At 51.0% G+C, this 23,812-nt stretch overlaps 1 protein-coding gene across 1 annotated transcript in view; it reads left to right on the forward strand.

Moving 5' to 3' along the window:
- The window catches only part of LOC147081737 (carbamoyl-phosphate synthase [ammonia], mitochondrial-like), a 195,295-nt gene extending 171,689 nt beyond the window's left edge, over positions 1–23,606 (forward strand). Inside the window, exons 34-38 of the mRNA XM_085980733.1 lie at positions 79–177; positions 3,023–3,082; positions 10,109–10,221; positions 20,433–20,562; positions 22,164–23,606. Of these exons, the coding sequence (XP_085836859.1) occupies positions 79–177; positions 3,023–3,082; positions 10,109–10,221; positions 20,433–20,562; positions 22,164–22,265 (504 nt within the window). The 3' untranslated portion in view covers positions 22,266–23,606. The remainder of the gene's footprint in view (positions 1–78; positions 178–3,022; positions 3,083–10,108; positions 10,222–20,432; positions 20,563–22,163) is intronic.
- Positions 23,607–23,812: the final 206 nt, after the last annotated feature.

Below are 23,812 nucleotides of genomic sequence, written 5' to 3' on the forward strand. Positions count from 1 at the left end.
AATATATACAAGTGTGTAGGTATTTAATATTTGATTTTGCAACAAATGAATGGGATTGGTCTGCTTCTGTTTCTGCAGGTTGCTTGCTTTGGGCCAAATATTTATTCTGCGTTCCTGAAGGCGATCCTGTCCACTGGCTTCAGATTACCTCAGAAAGGGATTCTAATTGGAATTCAGGTACAGTTTGGAAACTAGCTTCAGCCTCACCCACTGGAAGCCCAGCTCACACTGGCTCAGACCTTTGCGTGTGTTTGTAACGACGCTCGTATGGCACCCTTGGGTTTGATTTTGGCCTCGCCTCTTGTTAGTGCGCCTGGTTCCCAGCTTTCTGCGTTCAAGTGGAGCCAGCCTCTGGGTAGGCCATCTCCCAAGAATGAAAGCCACTGTGGTGCGCATACACGATTGTTGATACACTGACGCGCACACACATGCTGGCCGCTCCCGTGCGTTTTGACATGAGCACACTGCTCAGCAGCAGCACTGAACTTATACTAGCGAGCTCCGAGAATCAGTAGTTAATATGGACACAAGAACATAAGAAATAGGAACAGGAGTAGGCCCTTCGAACCTCTGCCATTCAGTAAGATCACGGCTGATCTTCTACTTCAACTCCACTTTCCCGCCCTATCCCCATATCCCTTGGTTCCCTTAACATTCAAAAATCTATCGCTCTCTGTATTGAATATACTCAGCGACTGAACATCCACAGCCCTCTGGAATTCCAAAGATTCACCACCCTCTTGAGTGAAGAAATTTCTCCTCATCTCAGTCCTAAATGGCTGGCCGGCCCCTTATCCTGAGACCAAGCCCCCTGGTTTTAGACTCTTCAGCCAGGGGAAACACCCAGGATAAACTTCTGGTAGGTTCACTTTTGGTAGTATTGCTGACTGAGTGTTGGTACTATTGCAATGTAAGAGCCATTTAGGTGTAGTTCTGCATTCATAAGAACAGGAGCAGGAGTCGGCCAAATGGCCCTTCAAGCCTGCACCACCAATCAATAAGATCATGGCTGATCTTCGACCTCAACTCCACCTTCCCACCCGATCCCCCCCATATCCCTTGATTCCTGTGCTTCCAAGGAACTTGGGCTTCAGCGTTGGTGCCCCATCTTCTGGGAGCTTGGGTTTGTAGAACTAACCTGGTCATGATACTTATTATGTGTGTTAAAATGCATGTTGACCCTCGACTCCCTTGCTACATTATTTCCTGTTATCTTCAAGCTGTGAGTTGCACCCTGGCCTTTGGCCCTTCACCTCGTTCCTCAGTCTCGACAATAATGAAGTGGTGTAGTCTCGGGCTGCTCTTTTACAACCTATTCTATTCTGCAGAAGAGTGAATTATAATCTACAGTATCGGAGCCGAGATAGACAGATTACTGATAAATTATAAACACTACTTGATTAAAGCACATTAAAGGACAGTCGGCAGGATATGGGAAATATGGTGGAGGCAGGGAAGGAGGTCCGGCAGACACTGGTCCTCTACAACAGGTACAATGTACTAGCTACCTGTGAGGATGAGGAGACAGACTGCGGGAAGGACAGCAACAATGCTGACCAAGCATTGTTGAGCAGAGAGCTTTCCAAGGGGTGGAGGAGCAGCATAGAAAGATTGTAGTTATAGGGGATAGTTAATAGGGGATCACAACCCCTCAGATAATGAAGCAGTCCATGCCCACATGCAGCAAGACCTGGATGAAATTTAGGCTTGGGCTGATAAGTGGCAGGTAACATTCACGTCACAGAAGTGCCAGGCAATGACTATCTCCAACAAGCGAGAGCCTAACCACCGCCCCTTGACATTCAATGGCATTACCATTGCCGAATCCCACACCACCAACATCCCAGGGGGTCACCATTGACCAGAAACTTAACTGCTCTTGTGGCTACAAGAGCAGGTCAGAGGCTGGGTATTCTGCGGCGAGTGTCTCCCCTCCTGACTCCCCAAAGCCTTTCCACCAGCTACAAGTCAGGAGTGTGATGGAATACTCTCCACTTGCCTGGATGAGTGCAGCTCCAACACTTAAGAAGCTTGACACCATCCAGGACAAAGCAGCCCAATTGATTGGCACCCCATCCACCACCTTAAACATTCACTCCCTCCACCACTGGCATACCGTGGCTGCAGTGTGTACCATCTACAAGATGCACTGCAGCAACTCGCCAAGGCTTCTTCGGCAGCACCTCCCAAACCCGCGACCTCTTCCACCTAGAAGGACAAGGGCAGCAGGTGCATGGGAACACCACCACCTCCAAGTTCCCCTCCAAGTCACACACCGTCCTGACTTAGAAGTATATCGCCGATCCTTCATAGTCGCTGGGTCAAAATCCTGGAACTCCCTCCCTAACAGCACTGTGGGAGTACCATCACCACACGGACTGCAGCGGTTCAAGAAGGTGGCTCACCACCACCTTCTCGAGGGCAACTCGGGATGGGCAATAAATGCTGGCCGTGCCAGCGATACCCACGTCCCAGGAACGAATAAAAAAAAGTGTCATCCTTCGCAATTAAGATCAAGAGCCCCAAAGGGTGTGTTGCCTACCTGGCGACAGGATAAGGGATACCTTGTAGCAGCTGGAAAGGAACCTGGAAAAGCAGGGGAAAGATCCAGTTGTCGTGGTCCATGTTGGGACCAGTGACTTAGGAAGGAACAGAGGTCCTGCTAAGAGAATATCGAGAGCTAGGAGCTAAATTTAAAAAGCAGGACCTCGTGGGTGGTAACCTCAGGATTAAAAAAAAGGTTTCTTTAAACTGCACTTAAAGCTAACGTTCGAACCCAGGGATCAGCACTGGAATCCATTTAGACTCTGGACAGTCACAGAGCAGCTTCAGGTCGCACAGAGCTGGGGAGAGCCTCAGACCATCCACCACATGGGCACTGACAGAAGAGTGATAATCCACAGTACCTGCTCTGCTGAGATCCTTACACCAAGGACCGATGTTCAGAGTTGATTATAATAGCTGCACAGACCTTCATTCAGACCGAACTGAGATTCTCACTTTACGCTCACTTCTTTCACAGAGCTCATTCCGATCAAAGTTCCTGGACACTGCACAGCAGCTGCATGAGCAGGGTTACAAGGTAGGTCTCGAAGCCTCAAGTTATAATAGATGGTTTAAAGTACCATATATCTTGTTATACCACACTGCCTCTGCCAACTGTTGTTAATTCACGTGTCATTTAGATGACATGTTTGTGAATTTGTTTGACCATCGAGTTGAGGAATGCTTGTGCTGGGATGGCTGTGAATTCAAGCACCCATCAGGTACTCCCAGATCAGGTATAGCAATGGGTCGGTGCTGCCTCACTGAGCCTCTGCAACATGACTTAGGCCACACCACGTAGGACCGTTACAGCAGAAAGCTGAACTCGGCTCCCGAATGTGAATGAGTAGTGCCGCCCATTGCCTCACCCAGTCCCCGCTCCCCACCCCCCCAGTCTAGGCTGTGTCTTTCTGCCCGCTCCAGACTGTCTGGGTGTAGGGCAAGACGAGTGTTAGGAGAGGTGATTAAAGGCAGGAGGCCAGAAACGCTGCCTGCAGTCTCATGCCAAGGCACCTCGTAGGAAAGCCCCAGGAAATACCGGGGCATCACCGCTTCTCTACCCTGTACCTGGGGAATGTGGGGGCATCACCGCTTCTCTACCCTGTACCTGGGGAATGTGGGGGCATCACCGCTTCTCTACTCTGTACCTGGGGAATGTGGGGGCATCACCGCTTCTCTACTCTGTACCTGGGGAATGTGGGGGCATCACCGCTTCTCTACCCTGTACCTGGGGAATGTGGGGGCATCACCGCTTCTCTACCCTGTACCTGGGGAATGTGGGGGCATCACCGCTTCTCTACTCTGTACCTGGGGAATGTGGGGGCATCACCGCTTCTCTACCCTGTACCTGGGGAATGTGGGGGCATCACCGCTTCTCTACCCTGTACTTGGGGAATGTGGGGGCATCACCGCTTCTCCACCCTGTACCTGGGGAATGTGGGGGCATCACCGCTTCTCTACCCTGTACCTGGGGAATGTGGGGGCATCACCGCTTCTCTACCCTGTACCTGGGGAATGTGGGGGCATCACCGCTTCTCTACCCTGTACCTGGGGAATGTGGGGGCATCACCGCTTCTCTACCCTGTACCTGGGGAATGTGTGGCATCACCGCTTCTCTACTCTGTACCTGGGGAATGTGGGGCATCACCGTTTCTCTACCATGTACCTGGGGAATGTGGGGCATCACCGCTTCTCTACCCTGTACCTGGGGAATGTGGGGCATCACCGCTTCTCTACCCTGTACCTGGGGAATGTCGGGGCATCACCGCTTCTCTACCCTGTACCTGGGGAATGTGGGGGCATCACCGCTTCTCTACCCTGTACCTGGGGAATGTGGGGGCATCACCGCTTCTCTACTCTGTACCTGGGGAATGTGGGGGCATCACCGCTTCTCTACCCTGTACCTGGGGAATGTGGGGGCATCACCGCTTCTCTACCCTGTACCTGGGGAATGTCGGGGCATCACCGCTTCTCTACCCTGTACCTGGGGAATGTGGGGGCATCACCGCTTCTCTACCCTGTACCTGGGGAATGTCGGGGCATCACCGCTTCTCTACCCTGTACCTGGGGAATGTGGGGGCATCACCGCTTCTCTATTCTGTATCTCGGGAATATCGGGGCATCACCGCTTCTCTACCCTGTACCTGGGGAATGTCGGGGCATCACCGCTTCTCTACCCTGTACCTAGGGAATGTGGGGGCATCACCGCTTCTCTACCCTGTACCTGGGGAATGTGGGGGCATCACCGCTTCTCTACCCTGTACCTGGGGAATGTCAGGGCATCACCGCTTCTCTACCCTGTACCTGGGGAATGTGGGGGCATCACCGCTTCTCTACCCTGTACCTGGGGAATGTCGCGGCATCACCGCTTCTCTACCCTGTACCTAGGGAATGTGGGGGCATCACCGCTTCTCTATTCTGTACCTCGGGAATGTCGGGGCAGCACCGCTTCTCTACCCTGTACCTGGGGAATGTCGGGGCATAACCACTTCTCTACTCTGTACCTGGGGAATGTGGGGGCATCACCGCTTCTCCACTCTGTACCTGGGGAATATCGGGGCATCACCGCTTCTCTACCCTGTACCTGGGGAATGTCGGGGCATCACCGCTTCTCTACCCTGTACCTGGGGAATGTCGGGGCATCACCGCTTCTCCACCCTGTACCTGGGGAATGTGGGGGCATCACCGCTTCTCTACCCTGTACCTGGGGAATGTGGGGGCATCACCGCTTCTCTACTCTGTACCTGGGGAATGTGGGGGCATCACCGCTTCTCCACCCTGTACCTGGGGAATGTGGGGGCATCACCGCTTCTCTACTCTGTACCTGGGGAATGTGGGGGCATCACCGCTTCTCTACTCTGTACCTGGGGAATATCGGGGCATCACCGCTTCTCTACCCTGTACCTGGGGAATGTCGGGGCATCACCGCTTCTCCACCCTGTACCTGGGGAATGTGGGGGCATCACCGCTTCTCTACTCTGTACCTGGGGAATGTGGGGGCATCACCGCTTCTCCACCCTGTACCTGGGGAATGTGGGGGCATCACCGCTTCTCTACTCTGTACCTGGGGAATGTGGGGGCATCACCGCTTCTCTACCCTGTACCTGGGGAATGTGGGGCATCACCGCTTCTCTACTCTGTACCTGGGGAATATCGGGGCATCACCGCTACTCTACTCTGTACCTGGGGAATGTGGGGGCATCACCGCTTCTCTACTCTGTACCTCGGGAATATCGGGGCATCACCGCTACTCTACTCTGTACCTGGGGAATGTGGGGGCATCACCGCTTCTCTACCCTGTACCTGGGGAATGTCGGGGCATCACCGCTACTCTACTCTGTACCTGGGGAATGTGGGGGCATCACCGCTTCTCTACTCTCTACCTCGGGAATATCGGGGCATCACCGCTACTCTACTCTGTACCTGGGGAATGTGGGGGCATCACCGCTTCTCTACCCTGTACCTGGGGAATGTCGGGGCATCACCGCTACTCTACTCTGTACCTGGGGAATGTCGGGGCATCACCGCTTCTCTACCCTGTACCTGGGGAATGTGGGGGCATCACCGCTTCTCTACCCTGTACCTGGGGAATGTGGGGCATCACCGCTTCTCTACTCTGTACCTGGGGAATGTGGGGCATCACCGCTTCTCTACTCTGTACCTGGGGAATGTGGGGGCATCACCGCTTCTCTACCCTGTACCTGGGGAATGTGGGGGCATCACCGCTTCTCTACTCTGTACCTGGGGAATGTCGGGGCATCACCGCTTCTCTACCCTGTACCTGGGGAATGTGGGGGCATCACCGCTTCTCTACTCTGTACCTGGGGAATGTCGGGGCATCACCGCTTCTCTACCCTGTACCTGGGGAATGTCGGGGCATCACCGCTTCTCTACCCTGTACCTGGGGAATGTGGGGGCATCACCGCTTCTCTACTCTGTACCTGGGGAATGTGGGGGCATCACCGCTTCTCCACCCTGTACCTGGGGAATGTGGGGGCATCACCGCTTCTCTACTCTGTACCTGGGGAATGTCGGGGCATCACCGCTTCTCTACTCTGTACCTGGGGAATGTGGGGGCATCACCGCTTCTCCACCCTGTACCTGGGGAATGTGGGGGCATCACCGCTTCTCCACTCTGTACCTGGGGAATGTGGGGGCATCACCGCTTCTCTACTCTGTACCTGGGGAATATCGGGGCATCACCGCTTCTCCACCCTGTACCTGGGGAATGTCGGGGCATCACCGCTTCTCCACCCTGTACCTGGGGAATGTGGGGGCATCACCGCTTCTCTACTCTGTACCTGGGGAATGTGGGGGCATCACCGCTTCTCTACTCTGTACCTCGGGAATATCGGGGCATCACCGCTTCTCCACCCTGTACCTCGGGAATGTGGGGCATCACCGCTTCTCTACCCTGTACCTGGGGAATGTCGGGGCATCACCGCTTCTCTACCCTGTACCTGGGGAATGTGGGGGCATCACCGCTTCTCTACCCTGTACCTGGGGAATGTGGGGCATCACCGCTTCTCTACCCTGTACCTGGGGAATGTGGGGCATCACCGCTTCTCTACTCTGTACCTGGGGAATGTGGGGGCATCACCGCTTCTCTACCCTGTACCTGGGGAATGTCGGGGCATCACCGCTTCTCTACCCTGTACCTGGGGAATGTGGGGGCATCACCGCTTCTCTACCCTGTACCTGGGGAATGTGGGGGCATCACCGCTTCTCTACCCTGTACCTGGGGAATGTGGGGCATCACCGCTTCTCTACTCTGTACCTGGGGAATGTGGGGCATCACCGCTTCTCTACCCTGTACCTGGGGAATGTGGGGGCATCACCGCTTCTCTACTCTGTACCTGGGGAATGTCGGGGCATCACCGCTTCTCTACCCTGTACCTGGGGAATGTGGGGGCATCACCGCTTCTCTACTCTGTACCTGGGGAATGTGGGGCATCACCGCTTCTCTACCCTGTACCTGGGGAATGTGGGGGCATCACCGCTTCTCTACTCTGTACCTGGGGAATGTGGGGCATCACCGCTTCTCTACTCTGTACCTGGGGAATGTGGGGGCATCACCGCTTCTCTACCCTGTACCTGGGGAATGTGGGGGCATCACCGCTTCTCTACTCTGTACCTGGGGAATGTCGGGGCATCACCGCTTCTCTACCCTGTACCTGGGGAATGTGGGGGCATCACCGCTTCTCTACTCTGTACCTGGGGAATGTCGGGGCATCACCGCTTCTCTACCCTGTACCTAGGGAATGTGGGGGCATCACCGCTTCTCTACCCTGTACCTGGGGAATGTCGGGGCATCACCGCTTCTCTACCCTGTACCTAGGGAATGTGGGGGCATCACCGCTTCTCTATTCTGTACCTCGGGAATATCGGGGCATCACCGCTTCTCCACCCTGTACCTGGGGAATGTCGGGGCATCACCGCTTCTCTACCCTGTACCTAGGGAATGTGGGGGCATCACCGCTTCTCTACCCTGTACCTGGGGAATGTCGGGGCATCACCGCTTCTCTACCCTGTACCTAGGGAATGTGGGGGCATCACCGCTTCTCTACCCTGTACCTAGGGAATGTGGGGGCATCACCGCTTCTCTACCCTGTACCTGGGGAATGTGGGGGCATCACCGCTTCTCTACCCTGTACCTGGGGAATGTCGGGGCATCACCGCTTCTCTACCCTGTACCTGGGGAATGTCGGGGCATCACCGCTTCTCTACCCTGTACCTGGGGAATGTGGGGGCATCACCGCTTCTCTACCCTGTACCTGGGGAATGTCGGGGCATCACCGCTTCTCTACCCTGTACCTGGGGAATGTCGGGGCATCACCGCTTCTCTACCCTGTACCTGGGGAATGTGGGGGCATCACCGCTTCTCTATTCTGTACCTCGGAAATGTCGGGGCATCACCGCTTCTCTACCCTGTACCTGGGGAATGTGGGGGCATCACCGCTTCTCTACTCTGTACCTGGGGAATGTGGGGGCATCACCGCTTCTCTACTCTGTACCTCGGGAATATGGGGCATCACCGCTTCTCTACCCTGTACCTGGGGAATGTGGGGGCATCACCGCTTCTCCACCCTGTACCTGGGGAATGTGGGGGCATCACCGCTTCTCTACTCTGTACCTCGGGAATATGGGGCATCACCGCTTCTCTACCCTGTACCTGGGGATTGTGGGGGCATCACCGCTTCTCCACCCTGTACCTGGGGAATGTGGGGGCATCACCGCTTCTCTACCCTGTACCTGGGGAATGTCGGGGCATCACCGCTTCTCTACCCTGTACCTGGGGAATGCCGGGGCATCACCGCTTCTCTACCCTGTACCTGGGGAATGTCGGGGCATCACCGCTTCTCTACCCTGTACCTGGGGAATGTCGGGGCATCACTGCTTCTCTACTCTGTACCTGGGGAATGTGGGGCATCACCGCTTCTCCACCCTGTACCTGGGGAATGTGGGGGCATCACCGCTTCTCTACCCTGTACCTGGGGAATGTGGGGCATTACCGCTTCTCTACCCTGTACCTGGGGAATGTCGGGGCATAACCGCTTCTCTACTCTGTACCTGGGGAATGTGGGGGCATCACCGCTTCTCTACTCTGTACCTGGGGAATGTGGGGGCATCACCGCTTCTCTACCCTGTACCTGGGGAATGTGGGGGCATCACCGCTTCTCTACTCTGTACCTGGGGAATGTCGGGGCATCACCGCTTCTCCACCCTGTACCTGGGGAATATCGGGGCATCACCGCTTCTCCACCCTGTACCTGGGGAATGTCGGGGCATCACCGCTTCTCTACTCTGTACCTGGGGAATATGGGGCATCACCGCTTCTCTACCCTGTACCTGGGGAATATCGGGGCATCACCGCTTCTCCACCCTGTACCTGGGGAATATGGGGCATCACCGCTTCTCTACCCTGTACCTGGGGAATGTCGGGGCATCACCGCTTCTCCACCCTGTACCTGGGGAATATGGGGCATCACCGCTTCTCTACCCTGTACCTGGGGAATGTCGGGGCATCACCGCTTCTCCACCCTGTACCTGGGGAATGTCGGGGCATCACCGCTTCTCTACCCTGTACCTGGGGAATGTGGGGCATCACCGCTTCTCTACTCTGTACCTGGGGAATGTGGGGCATCACCGCTTCTCTACCCTGTACCTGGGGAATGTGGGGGCATCACCGCTTCTCTATTCTGTACCTCGGGACTTGCAGGAGGGAAATAAACATTTTAGTTACTTATTTGACCATATTTTCTCCCTCCTCTCCTGGCGACTGGCTTGTGTTGGGGTCCCATTTTCCGGCTCCCATGCGCCCTCCAGTACCTCACCCACATGGTCACTCTTCATGTGTGAGCCCTGCAATGTGCCGGCAGGCAATAGGGAAACACATGGCTACTCTGTCACCCCTCCTGGGATGTCAATCAGGAAAACCGGGTACCCGGAAAAGAAAATAACCTTTTCATTTGGAGCCCATTACAGCATTATAATCAATGGTTTATGTGTCACGAAGGACAGTATGGCCCATGTTTGACATGAAACCCACTGTTTTTTGTTGAAGCTTTATGCTACAGAAGGCACATCTACCTGGTTGAATGCCAATGATGTGCCAACGGCGCCTGTGTCATGGGCCACTGCAGAAGACCACAACACCTCCGCTCCATCCTTTACCAAGTGAGTACTAGCAGCGCTCATTGGAGGTACTCGGCATGGCTACCTTGGCAGAGATGGGGTTATTCGAGACTGAGCATTGCTTGAGTTGTCGAGTTTGGGTGCAATCTGGGGGCTCGTTACGCTGGTTTCCTGAAGTGAAGTTTTAGTTCAAGTTTCTGCTCAAGCTCATTTGCATAATCACAAATGTCAAATCTTATGAACCAACGCAGTCGGGCAACGTATTAGAACGTAATCGTTTTTTTTTTTTTTTTTTAAATCCTGGCTATATTTAAGAGTGGTAACCTGGTGCACTTTTATTAATACAGCTGAAAATTAGTTTATCACAAAACATAAGCATTTTTAATACGAGTGTCTTGTCCATCACCTGTGAGTAACCCGATTTTAAATCACAGAAAATGACTTGAAAAACTATACTGAACCATTTAATAATTTAATTGGTGCATAGAAGTCAGTTTGTTAGTAAATTGAATATTTTTAATGTAAGAAGCTTTTAGAACATGCCGACTGGTGGCTGTGCGCCGAAGAAAATGAGTGCAATTTGAAGAGCCTCCTCGAAGGCCCGCAAACGGACGCAATTAGCGAAAACTTGCCGTTAAGTCAATCTGGGCGTGGGGCCGGCTTCAGGTGAAATTATTTTAAACCAGTGTTAAAGATCGCGGAAACTTGACTAATGCCGGGCGTAACTTGCGTTTAAAATTCCCGTATCTTTTGCGCTGGTTCGGCCAATTTTATCCAGATTGTGCTGAAGAACCAAGTGTAAACTCTACCCCACGGACTTTTAAAAAGGCTTTGACAAGCTGCTTAATAAGATCGAGCCCTGTGGGACTGAAGGGAAGGTCCGGGGATGGAGAAGGATATGGCTGCATTGTTCTGGTAGAGAGTTTTTATTACAGGTAATGGGTATGAGTGGAATCTTGCAGGAATCAGTCCTGTGACACTGTCTGTATCAATGATCTGAATGAAGATGTCGGGGGGACTGTCAGGAAATTCGTAGATGACACAAAGATTTGCGTACATGTTAGAACCTTGGATGAGAAAAAATAACTACAATCTGATGTAGGTGCGATGGGGGAATGCACCCACATCGGGCAGATGACATTTAATGTAGATAGACATGTCATGCATGTGGGTACAGCTAATGCCAAGCATGTGCAAACCATGCAGCACTCCTAACTAAGGTCGGTTGAGCAGGAAAAGACCTGGGTATTGTACTGCATGAGTCTATAAAGGTCCGCAAGCAGTGCCAAGACGCTATAGCAAAAGCAAATAAAGTATTAGATTGTGGAGCTAGGATGATCCAATATAAAATACAGAGTGACGTAATAAAACTCACTACGCACTTGGTTTGAGCATAAAGCAAGGCTTTAATCAACTTGTTTCAGAACATGGAGGTCTAGTTGTACTTCACTAGTTCCTTGGGCCGACGCCCGAGTATTTATACTCCTTGGACGGCGCCACCAGCTGGCCGTCCAGCGTTATTTCAGGAGTAGTTTCTTGATGAATGGTGAGATTTATAACATTCTTCCTGCCTAAAAGATTTGGAAGTCCTACAACTTCCTCTTAGCGGATCAGGCGGACCACGAATAGCCGCAGTCTTTTAGATTTTTGTTTATGGCTAGAAGGCACGTCTCCCCGGATCGTGTCTTGGTCCCTGGGCTGCTTGATCTGTACCGGTGGATCGACAGGGCCCGTGTTGCTCTGATCAACCCGAGGGAGGCTGAGGAGATCGTGTCTCCAGGTGTGGGTCCCCACAGGCGCAGAACTGGCTTCATCCTGTTGGATAGCCGGGGATTGACCGGCGTCCTGGCCTCGGGTGGCCATTCCACGGGGAGCACTCGGCTCCCCGAGTGGATCCGGTGGGGCAGCTGGCAGATCTCTCGATGCCCCAGGTAGGGCGTCATCTTCGGGGGAGCACAGAGTGTCGGCATCATCCCCGTGGGTCTATATCGGTTGGGTCCGTGGAGCCAGCCGGACAGGGAGCCAGATTCCGGAGTGAAACAGTGGACTCCCGGCCATCAGGGTACCGCACGTGCGCGTACGTGGGGTTGACATCCGTGAGTTCTACCTCGTCGACAAGAGGATCGGTTTTAGATGATCGGACGAATCTTCGGAGCAGCACGGGGCCGGGAGCTGCCAACCATGACGGTAGAGACATCCCATGGGTGGAGTGACGCTGGAAGTTGAAGAATCGCTCGTGAGGTGTGACATTGGTAGACGTAGAAAGGAGAGACCTGATGGAATGCAACACGTCAGGGAGCATAGTTTCCCACTGCTGGTCTGGTAGGCTGCGTGACCTCAGCGCAAGACGAACAGCGTTCCAAATGATGGCGTTGTATCTCTCAACCTGTCCGTTACCGATGGGATGGTACGGTGTCGTTTTATTTGTGGCAATTCCCCATTGGGAGAGAGAACTTTTGAGTTCGCTTGACATGAAGGAGGGACCCTGATCAGAGTGGATGAAATTGGCCGTACCGCAAAGGGAAAAGACTTGATCAAGGCATTTGATCACTTTGGAAGTAAGCATATTGGGACAGGGGAAAGCAAAGGGAAAGCGTGAATATTCGTCCACCACAGTGAGTAAGTAGGTGTTTCGCGTTGAGGAGGGCAATGGCCCTTTAAAGTCAATGCTGAGTCGCTGCATAGCGTGTATGAATGAGCCATCCGATGGACAGAAGAATTGCGGTTTTAATTCCGCACAAATTCTACAGGAGGAGCATGTTCTTTTCACATCTTCCGTAGAAAATGGGAGATTTTTAGATCGCACAAAGTGCAACATACGGGTAACGCCAGGATGGCATAAGTCAGTATAAAGATCCGCCAGAGTCGAAGTTGACATAGAAGAGCAGAATGCCCGCGTGAGGGTACCCGGGGCCACATTCTCTTTGCCGGGTCGATAATATATGGCGTATCCAAAGGTGGCCAATTCCATCCTCTAGAGTTGTATTTTGTTATTCTTGACCTGAATGCATTTCTGGTTACCCAGCATAAAGGCCACGGAGTGCTGATTGGTTATAAGTGTGAAATGGCGACGAGCGGGAAAATGACTCCATTTATGTACCGCTTCGATGATGTCCGTAGCCTCCTTCTCGACAGGAGGATAATGGAGCTCGCTACCCTGCAAAGTTCTGGACAGAAATGTAATGGGTCGACCACCTTGATTCAAGGTAGCCGAGATCGCCACCTCCGATGCATCGCACGCGACCACGAAAGGAAGATTTTCATCAATGGAACGAAGCGTGGCTTTTTCCAGTTGTCGCTTGAGGAGGTTGAAAGCTGAAATAGCCATTGCCTCTAATGGGAATGACTTTGCGTGAAGCAGGGGCTGGATCTTGTCGGAGAAGTGGGGTATCCATTTCGCATAATAGGCGAACATGCCGAGTGCCCGACGAAGAGAGCCGAGATTCATGGGGGAGGGAGCTCCTGAAGCGGACGAAGTCACTCCGGATCCGGTTTGATGACACCGTTGCCCACCCAGTAGCCAAGGACGTTGACTGATGGTACTGATTTCACAGATTTGGACTCATTTAAGGTTAAGTTGCGACGACGGAGAACGTCAAAAAATTTCTGGAGGTTGGCATCATGCTCCTTCTGGTCATGACCAGCAATGGTGATATTATCCAGATATGGAAAAGTGTCCGTTAAGTTCTCCTGTTTGACTCGGCTATTCATTGCCCGTTGAAAGACGGCCACCCCATTGGTGACCCCAAATGGAAGGCGACAAAACTGGTAAAGCCGACCATTGGCCTCAAAGGCCGTATACTTCTTGTCAGAGTCCTTTAACGGCACTTGATGATATGCGCTCTTTAAATCAAAAGTTGAAAATACCTTGTAGTTGGCAAGGTTATTGACCATGTCATCGATGCGTGGTAGTGGGTAGGCATCCAGGTCGGTATACTGGTTAATAGTTTGCGAGTAATCGATGCAAAGACGTTTCTTGTTAAAAATCCTCTGAAGCAACACAACGATGACTTGAGCCTGCCAGGAAGATGAACATGGCTCAATGATACCGTCAGCTAGAAGGCGAGAGATTTCTGTCTCGATAAAGGATCGATCATCTTGGCTGAAACGTCGTGATTTAGTGACTATGGGCTTACATCGGGGGGAAAGATTGGCAAACAAGGAGGGCTTGTCGAGCGAAGCCGCGGAAAGCGCACAAAACAGTACTTTGGAAATGGTAAGCTCCGGCTTTGACCCTCCAAACTCGAAAGTGAGTCTTTTGTGTTGTTTCTGGAAATCCTGTCCCAGGAGCACATCACTGCATAGGTTCTTGAGCACCCCGAGCCGGGTGGAGAAATAAGTGCAGCCATTGAGAATAAGGTCGACAAGACAAAAGCCGGAAGAATTGGTGGTCAGTGTCGTCGGAGCCATTGCAATTTCCCTGTCCGAGGGGTAAATACGCAGTTTTAACTTACCGACAGCCCGCTCACTAATGAAGCTGTCAGAGCTGCATGAGTCGATTAGTGCACTCAAAATGTGTCCATTTACCGAAACTTCGTGGCTGCATGGGACAGACTTTGGGGGAAAACAGCTGTGATGGGAGGAGGGGCAGTTTTACCCTTGACAGCTGTAACCTTAGTAGTGGCCCTTGGGGGAGGAGCAGTTTTATAGATAGTAGCTGCAAAACTAACAGGAGCTCTCAACCGGTATGCCTTAGAAAAGTGGCCTTTCTTACTAACAGCGGCTCTTGACTGGCATACCTTAGAAAAGTGACCTTTCTTGCTGCAATGATTGCAGGTCGCGTTACGAGCAGGTCAAAATTTCCTATAATGGAACGCACCTCCACAGAAGAAACACTTCCTTCCAGATTGCCAAGATGCCGCTAGGGCGGGGTCGTCACCAGTGTAGGTTTCTAGGGTAGGGTTGTCATCAGCCGGGTTGGAGTTATCATCCGTGAGGACTTCCGCCCGAGGCCTATCGAAAGAGTCACTAAAAGTGATAGCAGCAGCCTGTGCATGTGGTGAAAGATAGGTGTCTGTATTCCTCTTTGCTAAGTCCAGAGAACATGCCTGGTCATAGGCAGCCTGTAACTTGAAGGTTTTATTCTCCAACAGATGCTGACGTATGAAGGGAGACGCAATCCCATTAATAAAGGAATCACGAATTAACTCCTCCTGGTACTGCTCAGCTGTAACAGCTTTAAGATTACAATCCTTGCTGAGCCTGCAAAGTTTTTGAAGGAATTCATCAAGTGATTCCCCAGGTTGTTGTCGAGTTGTGGCCAGTAGATGCCGAGCAAAAATTTCATTTGGGGACTTGACATATAGCTGCTGTAGTATTTGGATAGCGGCGTCATAGCCTACACAGTCTTCGATATAATCAAACACATGAGGGGATACATAATTAGCAAACATTCGTAACTTGTTAGGAACATTCTCACCACACTCCTCAAGGAAGTTGCTAAAGGTACGATACCAGTGTTTCCATACCTTAGCAGTTGTAAGTGAATTCGCGTCCAGGTCGAGACGGGTGGGTCTGAGAAGTTCCTCCATGATGGATCGATTACTTGTCTGAGTTCCCTTCTACGGTTCAAGTCGTAGCTGGCTGTTCCCGAACCACCCAAAGCGTGGAGTCGATATCAAGTTGATTAAATTGACGTAATAAAACTCACTACACACTTGGTTTGAGCATAAAGCAAGGCTTTAATCAACTTGTTTCAGAACATGGAGGTCTAGTTGTACGTCATTAGTTCCTTGTCTTACAAAATGTCCCTGGCAAGCTGGGGCCGACGCCCAAGTATTTATGCTCCTTGGACGGCGCCACCAGCTGGCCGTCCAGCGTTATTTCACGAGTAGTTTCTTGATGAATGATGAGATTTATAACAGAGCGCTATAGTATCCTTGTACAAGACCTTGGTTTAGGCTTTATTCAGAATACTGTGCCAAGTTTGATCCCCTCACATGGCAGAGAATATAGAGCTCCTAGAGGGCAACCACCAGAATGATACCTAGTATAAAAGCACTTAGTTACCACAATGGACTTAGAGAGCTGGGTCTTTGAGAAGTGTAGACGTCAAGGAGATTTGAATGAGGAATTTAAAATAACGACCATGTCCATGTAGATTGAATATTTGAGCATAAAGCGGGAGGGCCCAGGCCCACAGTGAGGGCCGGCACCAAGCGGGAGGGCCCAGGCCCAGGCCCACAGTGAGGGACACCACCAAGCAGGGGGGCGCAGGCCCACAGTGAGGGACAGGACGGCACCAAGCGAGAGGGCCCAGGCCACAGTGAGGGACGGCACCAAGCGGGAGGGCCCAGGCCCACAGTGAGGGACGGCACCAAGCGAGAGGGCCCAGGCCACAGTGAGGGACGGCATCAAGCGGGAGGGCCCAGGCCAGAGTGCGGGGCTCAACCAGATTTATCCATGCACTGACAGCGAGATTTGATAATGCCTATAATCTGTTCAATGCCACTTCTGGTCGGGTCTAGTTGGCCATGAAGACCAGGTTTGGTCCTCTGTGTTGAGTTAAGCTGAGCTGAGTTGGAGCAGTCGTTCAAGAAGTGTAATTGGCCTTAGCCTGCCTCAGATTGGTCAGGCAGAAAGTGAGCCAGGGTTCCTGCATCCGATCACGATTCAGAGACACCTGCTAGGATTTGTATGTGGGTGGGTTTGATCTGTGTGATCCATCCTGTGACAAACATTCGAGGCGTAATTGCCAGACTTTGCAGCCTCGATGGGTGTGGGAGGGATTTGAAAGTTATTGACCAATTGGGTGGGCTGTGTGGCCAACATTGTATACACAGCAAGTGGCACAGATTTGAACAAATTCCATTAAGATTCAACGAAAAATAAGCTGTGAACCCACACAGGCATATAAAAATATCCTGGGCAATTGCACCACCTACAGATTTCATGCTGGATTTTCCTCCATAGTTGGTGGGGTAGCAGTGGATAAGGGGGCAAAATGGGTGATGTGGCCTACTGCCGCCTCGTAACCCCAAACTGAATTTCCTTATACGGACTGCTGCCGGTCAGTCTTTCCCTGCCCACCATCTACAAATAACGGCAGCGGGGGAGTCCTGGGTTCTCTTGTATCTGCGACTCTTCCTGTCGCTCCCTGGGTCCGCCAGCTGAACCATGGCAGTAGGCTTGGCGTAGCGGCTGGAATGTGTCCACGTGCGGCAAATGGAGGAAGAGGGCCTGTTCGGCCTCCTCTCCCTCTGATCAAGCATCTGCTGAAGGTCTTGGTCTGGCCTTGGGTTCTCTGTGGGGTGACTGGGAGGCTCCTGTTTGCTGGTGGGAATCGCACTGGGAGCTTGTCATGAATAGGTAATGAGTCCCTGACTCAGGAAGCCAGGCTTATGGTGGTGTCGGTGCTGGGTCAAGTCCGCCCGAACCCTTTCAAGGTGGGATCAAGAAAACCCAGTCCTCCTTGTCACACACTGGAACGGTAAGGCAAAGGGATCACAGAAATCCGCTGGCTCGGTTTCCCATCAATCTATCGGGACGCTGGAATGAAGCTGTCCAGTGTGCCCCTGCCAGTCGTTCTCGCACTCCCATCAATGCCTGCCTGACAAACTCACTTATAGAACTCCTTCCCCTGAGACTGAGACAAAATACATCAGGGAAGATTTTCCCACTGGAGGCGAGATGGAGGCGGGTTTCAGTTTGGGTGGGTTTGAAACCCGCCTCCACTGATAGGTTTCAAAAATTTGCGATTTTCCCATGATTGGCCACTTGATTTCAGAGGTGTGGGATACCCTTGCTCAATTAGTGTTTTGGGACTGAAACCCGCCTCTGTTGACAGCACTTTTTCAGTCTGACTTTATGGCTTCTTGCTCCCTTGGCTCATTCCACAGCATTTCTGCGTCTCCTGCACCACCTCCAACGTCTTTTGAGAAACCACTATGTCCAATTCCAAGGCAAGGACCTACCCGAGGCTCTCGGATGAGGCGCTGCAAATGTTGTTGGCGGGGGTGACAGCTAGCATGGAGGTGCTCTTCCACTCACCTTGGAGGAAGAGGCCTGCCAAAGAAACCCAGGCTCTGTGGGTACAGCTGGCAAGGGATATAAGGTCCAGATCTGTGTGCAGATTGGGAGACTGTTTCTGTGCATTGATGAAATGCCATCCCTGTTGGAAAGCATTAAAATGATTTGAAGCCAAAATGTTGGCATTATGCCATCTGTTCTTTCGCCTTCGGCAGCTCCACATTGCGGGCACCGCCACACTTGCATTGTCAGGTTGGTGGCCTGAGTGAAAGGAGGCCAAAGATTCATGTCCATTGTCAATGATGTCCTAGGATGGAGCAAAGGACTTGTGCAACCTATGCAAATCTGGCCATGATAAGTTCATCCCTTGCATCCCGGGCAGCCATGTGGTCGCGTGTTGCCGTTGCCACTGGTCAATACACCGGCGCTCTGACCTCTTCCTCCTCCAGGTCCTCCTCCTCCTCATCCTCATCTGAAGTTCATGGAGAAAGAAAATGAATGGTTCCCATGCTGCTTGTAGATGCCTCCTTTGGGGAAGTGCTCATTGCAAGCAGGGAGAGGGTCTTCCAAGGAGGTCCCACAGTTGATGGAGTCAAGCTGCAACACCTCCGACTTTGGAAGGCCTTCTAAAAGTGCTCAGAGACCTTTTAAAGCCAAGGTCTGGCACCTGCAAGTAATCCTTGCTGCAATAAATGATGTCTTGTTAGACCTGCAGCAGTGAGGAGGCCACCCACGAGTCAACCTGGCGTGGTTTAGGAGGTGCGTGGATCACATCGAAAAGCTGGAAAAATCACGAGGGCCTCTCAAAATAGGCTTAGAGAGGCCCTTAACGAGCATTTAAGGATCTTTAATAGCGCAATGGCCAGCTGGAGGCGGGAGCGTTTCCCGACCTCCAAAACCGGCACCAGCAAAATCCCGCGGAAGTGGGTTGGAGGCGGGTTCTGAACTCGATCTCTTCGATTCTGATTTTCCCGCCTCCTCCGACATCAGAAAATCGCCCCCATCATTACAATGATACCAGAACACTGAGGTTATACTAGAACAATACCGGAATAGAGAGGTTATAGCTATCAGGAAAGATTGAACAGGCTGGGGGTCTTTTCTCTCAAAGAGAAGGCTAAGGGGTGACCTGATCAAGGCCTTCAAGATTATGAAAGGGTTTGATAGGGAAGACATAGAGAAGATGTTTCCACTTGTGGCGAGACAAGAACTAGAGGCCATCAATATAAGATAGTCACTAATAAAATCCAATAGGGAATTCAAGAGAAGCTTCTTTACCCAGAGAGTGGTGAGAATGTGGCACTCAGTACCACAGGGAGTGGTTGAGGCAAATAGTATAGATGCATTTAAGGGGAGGTTAGATAAGTATATGAGAGAGAAAGGAATAGAGGGTTATGCTGACAGTTAGATGAGGAAAGACGGGAGGAGGCTCGAGTGGAGCATAAACACCAGCATGGACTAGCTGGGCTGAATGGTTGGTTTCTGTGCCGTATATCCTATGTAATCCCACCTTTACAGCCCCATGTTCCAGCATAAGAGTGATGTCTTTTACACATGCATGGAGGCGCAGGTGCGATTTTTGTCAGTTGGCTATTTGTAGCCAGTGTCTAAGGAACACGTTCACTTCAGGTAATGTACGTAGAACAAAGAGGCATTGGGTGGTAAAAGATCACTTATCTCCTTGCTGATTGTTTGACAAGTGGGCTTATCATTAGAAGGGAAGAGGGATCTGGGTAAGCTGGGAAAGCAACTCGTAATACGGGGGCGGGGGCAGAAATTGCCATTAATAAGCTGAGTGTGTGATGAACAATACGGACTTTGTTTTTTTCCCCTATGCCTGTCAGTATTTATTGAAATGGTAGCTTTCGGTGACCCGTGCTTTATATTCCAAATGTTGACTATATGTGTGGGGGGAAATTGATTCCTGTAGAGCGGGCAGATGTTTAGTCCCTTAAATGGACGTAATTCTGACCTTTCAGCAAAAAACAAAATAATTCCAAAAATAATAAATGTTTAAATAACCCCATCAATATTGGGTAAATCTCATGGGCACAGGGATAAACTTTACCAGTGCGAAGACTTTATCTGTGCTATTAGCAGTGCTCCTTCTCACCCTGCACTACTTTGTGACAATGGGCTGGCACTACACCACCACCCTCCTTCACATAGACTCTTGAGGATCAGCTTGGTAGAGATGAGTTTACTGTGACAGGTGGGCAGATTTCGGCACGCTGCTGTTTGTATTTACTGAGAGGACCGCTGACTCTCCTCCATTCTCTTTTCAGACTAATTCACGATGGAGTCATTGACCTGGTGATAAACCTGCCCAACAACAACACTCGCTTTACGAGGGAAAACTACCTGATCCGAAGAATGGCCATCGATCATGGAGTGCCTCTCATTACCAATTTCCAGGTAACAATAATGACTATACTACCACCTTCTGGTACTCAAAGTAGAAATGGTGGGAGGGGAACTGAGGGGTGCAGTAAGTTTAACACACTGGCCATGGAATTCTAGTGGTTTGGTAGGGCATAAACCTGACCGATCGAAGGGGGGATGGGGGGGTGCTTCAGAGTTTGAGAGGATCCGCCCGTTGTACACAACATTTAATTTCTGTGCTAAATTCTGCCAGAAGTGAGGGAGGGTGCAAGATGTACCCTGAAGATGTTATTTGATTAGCTCCCTAAAATTTTGTGTAAGGAGGCTGCAGTTCATCCCCAAAACCTTGGAAGAGCCTTGCTTCATCTTACAGGGAGCTCTGCAAACATCCTCCACAAACAAGACAGCAGTTGCTGGGACTCCGTCATACTGCGCTTTTAATTCCTTAGTCACGCAGCACTCTGTCCACACCTCATCTGAACTATTTATATTCCCTGAGTGACTCTGGGTTGGTGAGTGAGGAGATGAGTGATGACATCATATAGCACAGAAAGAGGCCATTCGGCCCATCGTGCCTGTGCCGGCTCTTTGAAAGAGCTCTCCAATTAGCCCCATTCCCCTGCCCTTTCCCCATAGCCCTGCAAATTTCTGCTTTTCAAGTATTTACCTAATTCCCTCTTGAAAGTTTCTATTGAATAATCTTCCAAGTGTTGGCAACGAGCGAGTTTCATCACCTGGAAAATGCAGCTTCATATCCCTTCCCGAACCCTTTCAGTCTTTCCTCGAGCTGGATTGATGCCATTCAGGAAGTAATCATTTTTCTTTATTAATTGCTGCTCTGTTCCGAGTTTTCAATCCCAAATCACTTTCAGCCGCTCCCCTAATTAGTTTCATAAGAACATAAGAAGTAGGAGCAGGAGTAGGCCATACGGCCCCTCGGGCCTGCTCCGCCATTCAATAGGATCATGGCTGATCCGAATCTAGACTCACGTCCACTTCCCTGCCCTCCCCCCGTAACCCCTAATTCCCTTATCTGCTAGGAAACTGTCTATCTCCATTTTAAATTTATTTAATGTTGCAGCTTCCACAGCTCTCTGGGGTAGCAAATTCCATAGATTTACTACCCTCTGAGTGAAGAAGTTTCTCCTCATCTCAGTTTTGAAAGCGCAGCCCCTTATTCTTAGATTATGCCCCCTAGTTCTAGTTTAAGTATGTTTCCAAATTTTGGTTCCAATGTGTAGGATTACATTACATTGATTTTTATTGAGTTTTATCTGTCATTGTTCTGCCCACTGGTAAATATTGTCGGTCCTTCAGTAACCCCTTGGCTGCTTCATCAGACTCTGCAGGCCCTCCAGACTGGTGTCATTGCCAATCTGACCAGCTTACATTAAGTTTCTGGATCCATTTCTGGTTGGAGGTCAGAAACAGTAGAGACCCCAGCACCAATCCCGAGGTCACTCCACGTAGCCTAACATCAATCCTCTAAATGGCACCTGCTGCTTCCTCTCTCTCTCTCTCACCCATTTCAATGTCTATTTTCAATGTACCCAGGATGCAGCCAAGTGTACAAGCTGTCTAAGCACCTGCGTTTTATTTGAAGATGTTACTGATTCCTTCCTGTACCCTTTCAGGTGGCGAAACTTTTTGCTGAAGCGATTAAACACTGCGGAAAACTGGATTCTACCAGCCTGTACCACTACCGAGAGAACAGTGTGATCAGAGGATTGCAGTGAGAGGCTCCCATCAGCCTGGCTTGTGCAGGGCCTCACTCCACATATGTACAAAGTTGGTTCTCTGATACAAACGAGAACAGGTTTCGCCTGTAACAGCTTTAATAAAGAGAGAGATTTCATTGTGACCATGGCTTCACCGTATTCAGCTCTTGTTTTGGAGGTTTAAGCACTATGTAAATAACTCCTCCTCCTTACTTTATCTATCTTTTCCCTACCGTATACGTCAATGAAAAGGGGCACTGACATCCCACCATGTGGAACTGGGACTGGTGGGAGCATCGAGACCACCCGCACCCCCTCCCGTCCACCAGCTGGGCTCAATGGATGCCAGCCTATCAGAGTTGCTTCAGCAGACCTGCTCTTGTGGTCTTTAAACTCTGTCTGCTCCACACAGCACTATCTGAACTCCTCCAACCCTGTGGCATTCACAGGATTTCACTTCACCACTTTGTACTAAACAGACAATTTGTTTCCATCAGGAATTTGAGCCAGGTGTGGTTATGTCCCTCTTTCCGGGTGGCTTTCTGAGGTGTACTCCATTGCAAGTACTGAGGCCCCTATGTCTGCACTCAGAGTGGCCCTGAAATGATGTGCCAGTGTCTCATAATCGCTTGCTTCGCCCTCACCCCTGGTCAGTGATTGCAAAGCATTGGTACCATCTGACATTCTTCCTCAGCTGGTTGAAGCTGGAGTGATTTGATTCCTTGCAATTACAGTAAAGTGAAATGTTGGAGGTGGTCCTGTTTACGTTGACAGACAGAGATTGATTAGCCCAGCATTGGAACCCTGATTATGTGCTCTGGATTAGATTCTAACCACCTCCCTCTCAGGATCTTGCACTGGTGCTGACGTGACTGTATGGGAATATAATTTTACTGACTTGCAACATATTTTCTCATTTTCCCCCACCACCACTATCATTGTGGCTGCATTTATAACCTTCCCAGAACACATTTCCCTCCACACTGGTCACTGCATGTGTATGCGTGTGCACATACGCACGCTAATGGCCCTGAAGTGCAAACAGCCTCGCCGTACCCAGCCCACCCCCCGTGACATCAGCGAGAACACTGGTTCTCGGAATCGGGTGGTTTCGTGGAGAAGCGTGCACTGGTCAGTGCCAGTCATCCCCGTAGTCCCGTCGCAGTATCACAGCAGTAATTCCAAGAATGTTCGGTTGCAGAATAATGCTGTCGGTGAGATGCAATTGCCACAACATGCAGGGCTACAGTCTGGCCAGTTCTTTTCATAGTGCTTTGTGTTCATATAATTCTTCTGTTGTAAACCTGTATAATTCCTTGTAACTGTAAATGAACAAAAATAAATGATTGTTTAATTAAACTCAAAGCTGTGCAGTTTGTGAGTGAATTGGAATGTGACCATGTATCAGTTCCCTCAGCGATCTGTTGGACATCCTGGAGAGACGCATGTTGGATAGCTTGGGGCATTAAGGGTTAACAGTCAAACTTCTTCATATCTTGGAGCAACGGACTTTCCAAGATGAAGAGGATGGCTTTAAAGTGTGAGAGGAAGGCATAGAATCATAG

This window comes from Somniosus microcephalus, unplaced genomic scaffold (genome assembly GCF_052327205.1).
Source record: "Somniosus microcephalus isolate GS21.2 unplaced genomic scaffold, FLI_Smic_1.0 scaffold481, whole genome shotgun sequence".
NCBI lineage: Eukaryota > Metazoa > Chordata > Chondrichthyes > Squaliformes > Somniosidae > Somniosus > Somniosus microcephalus.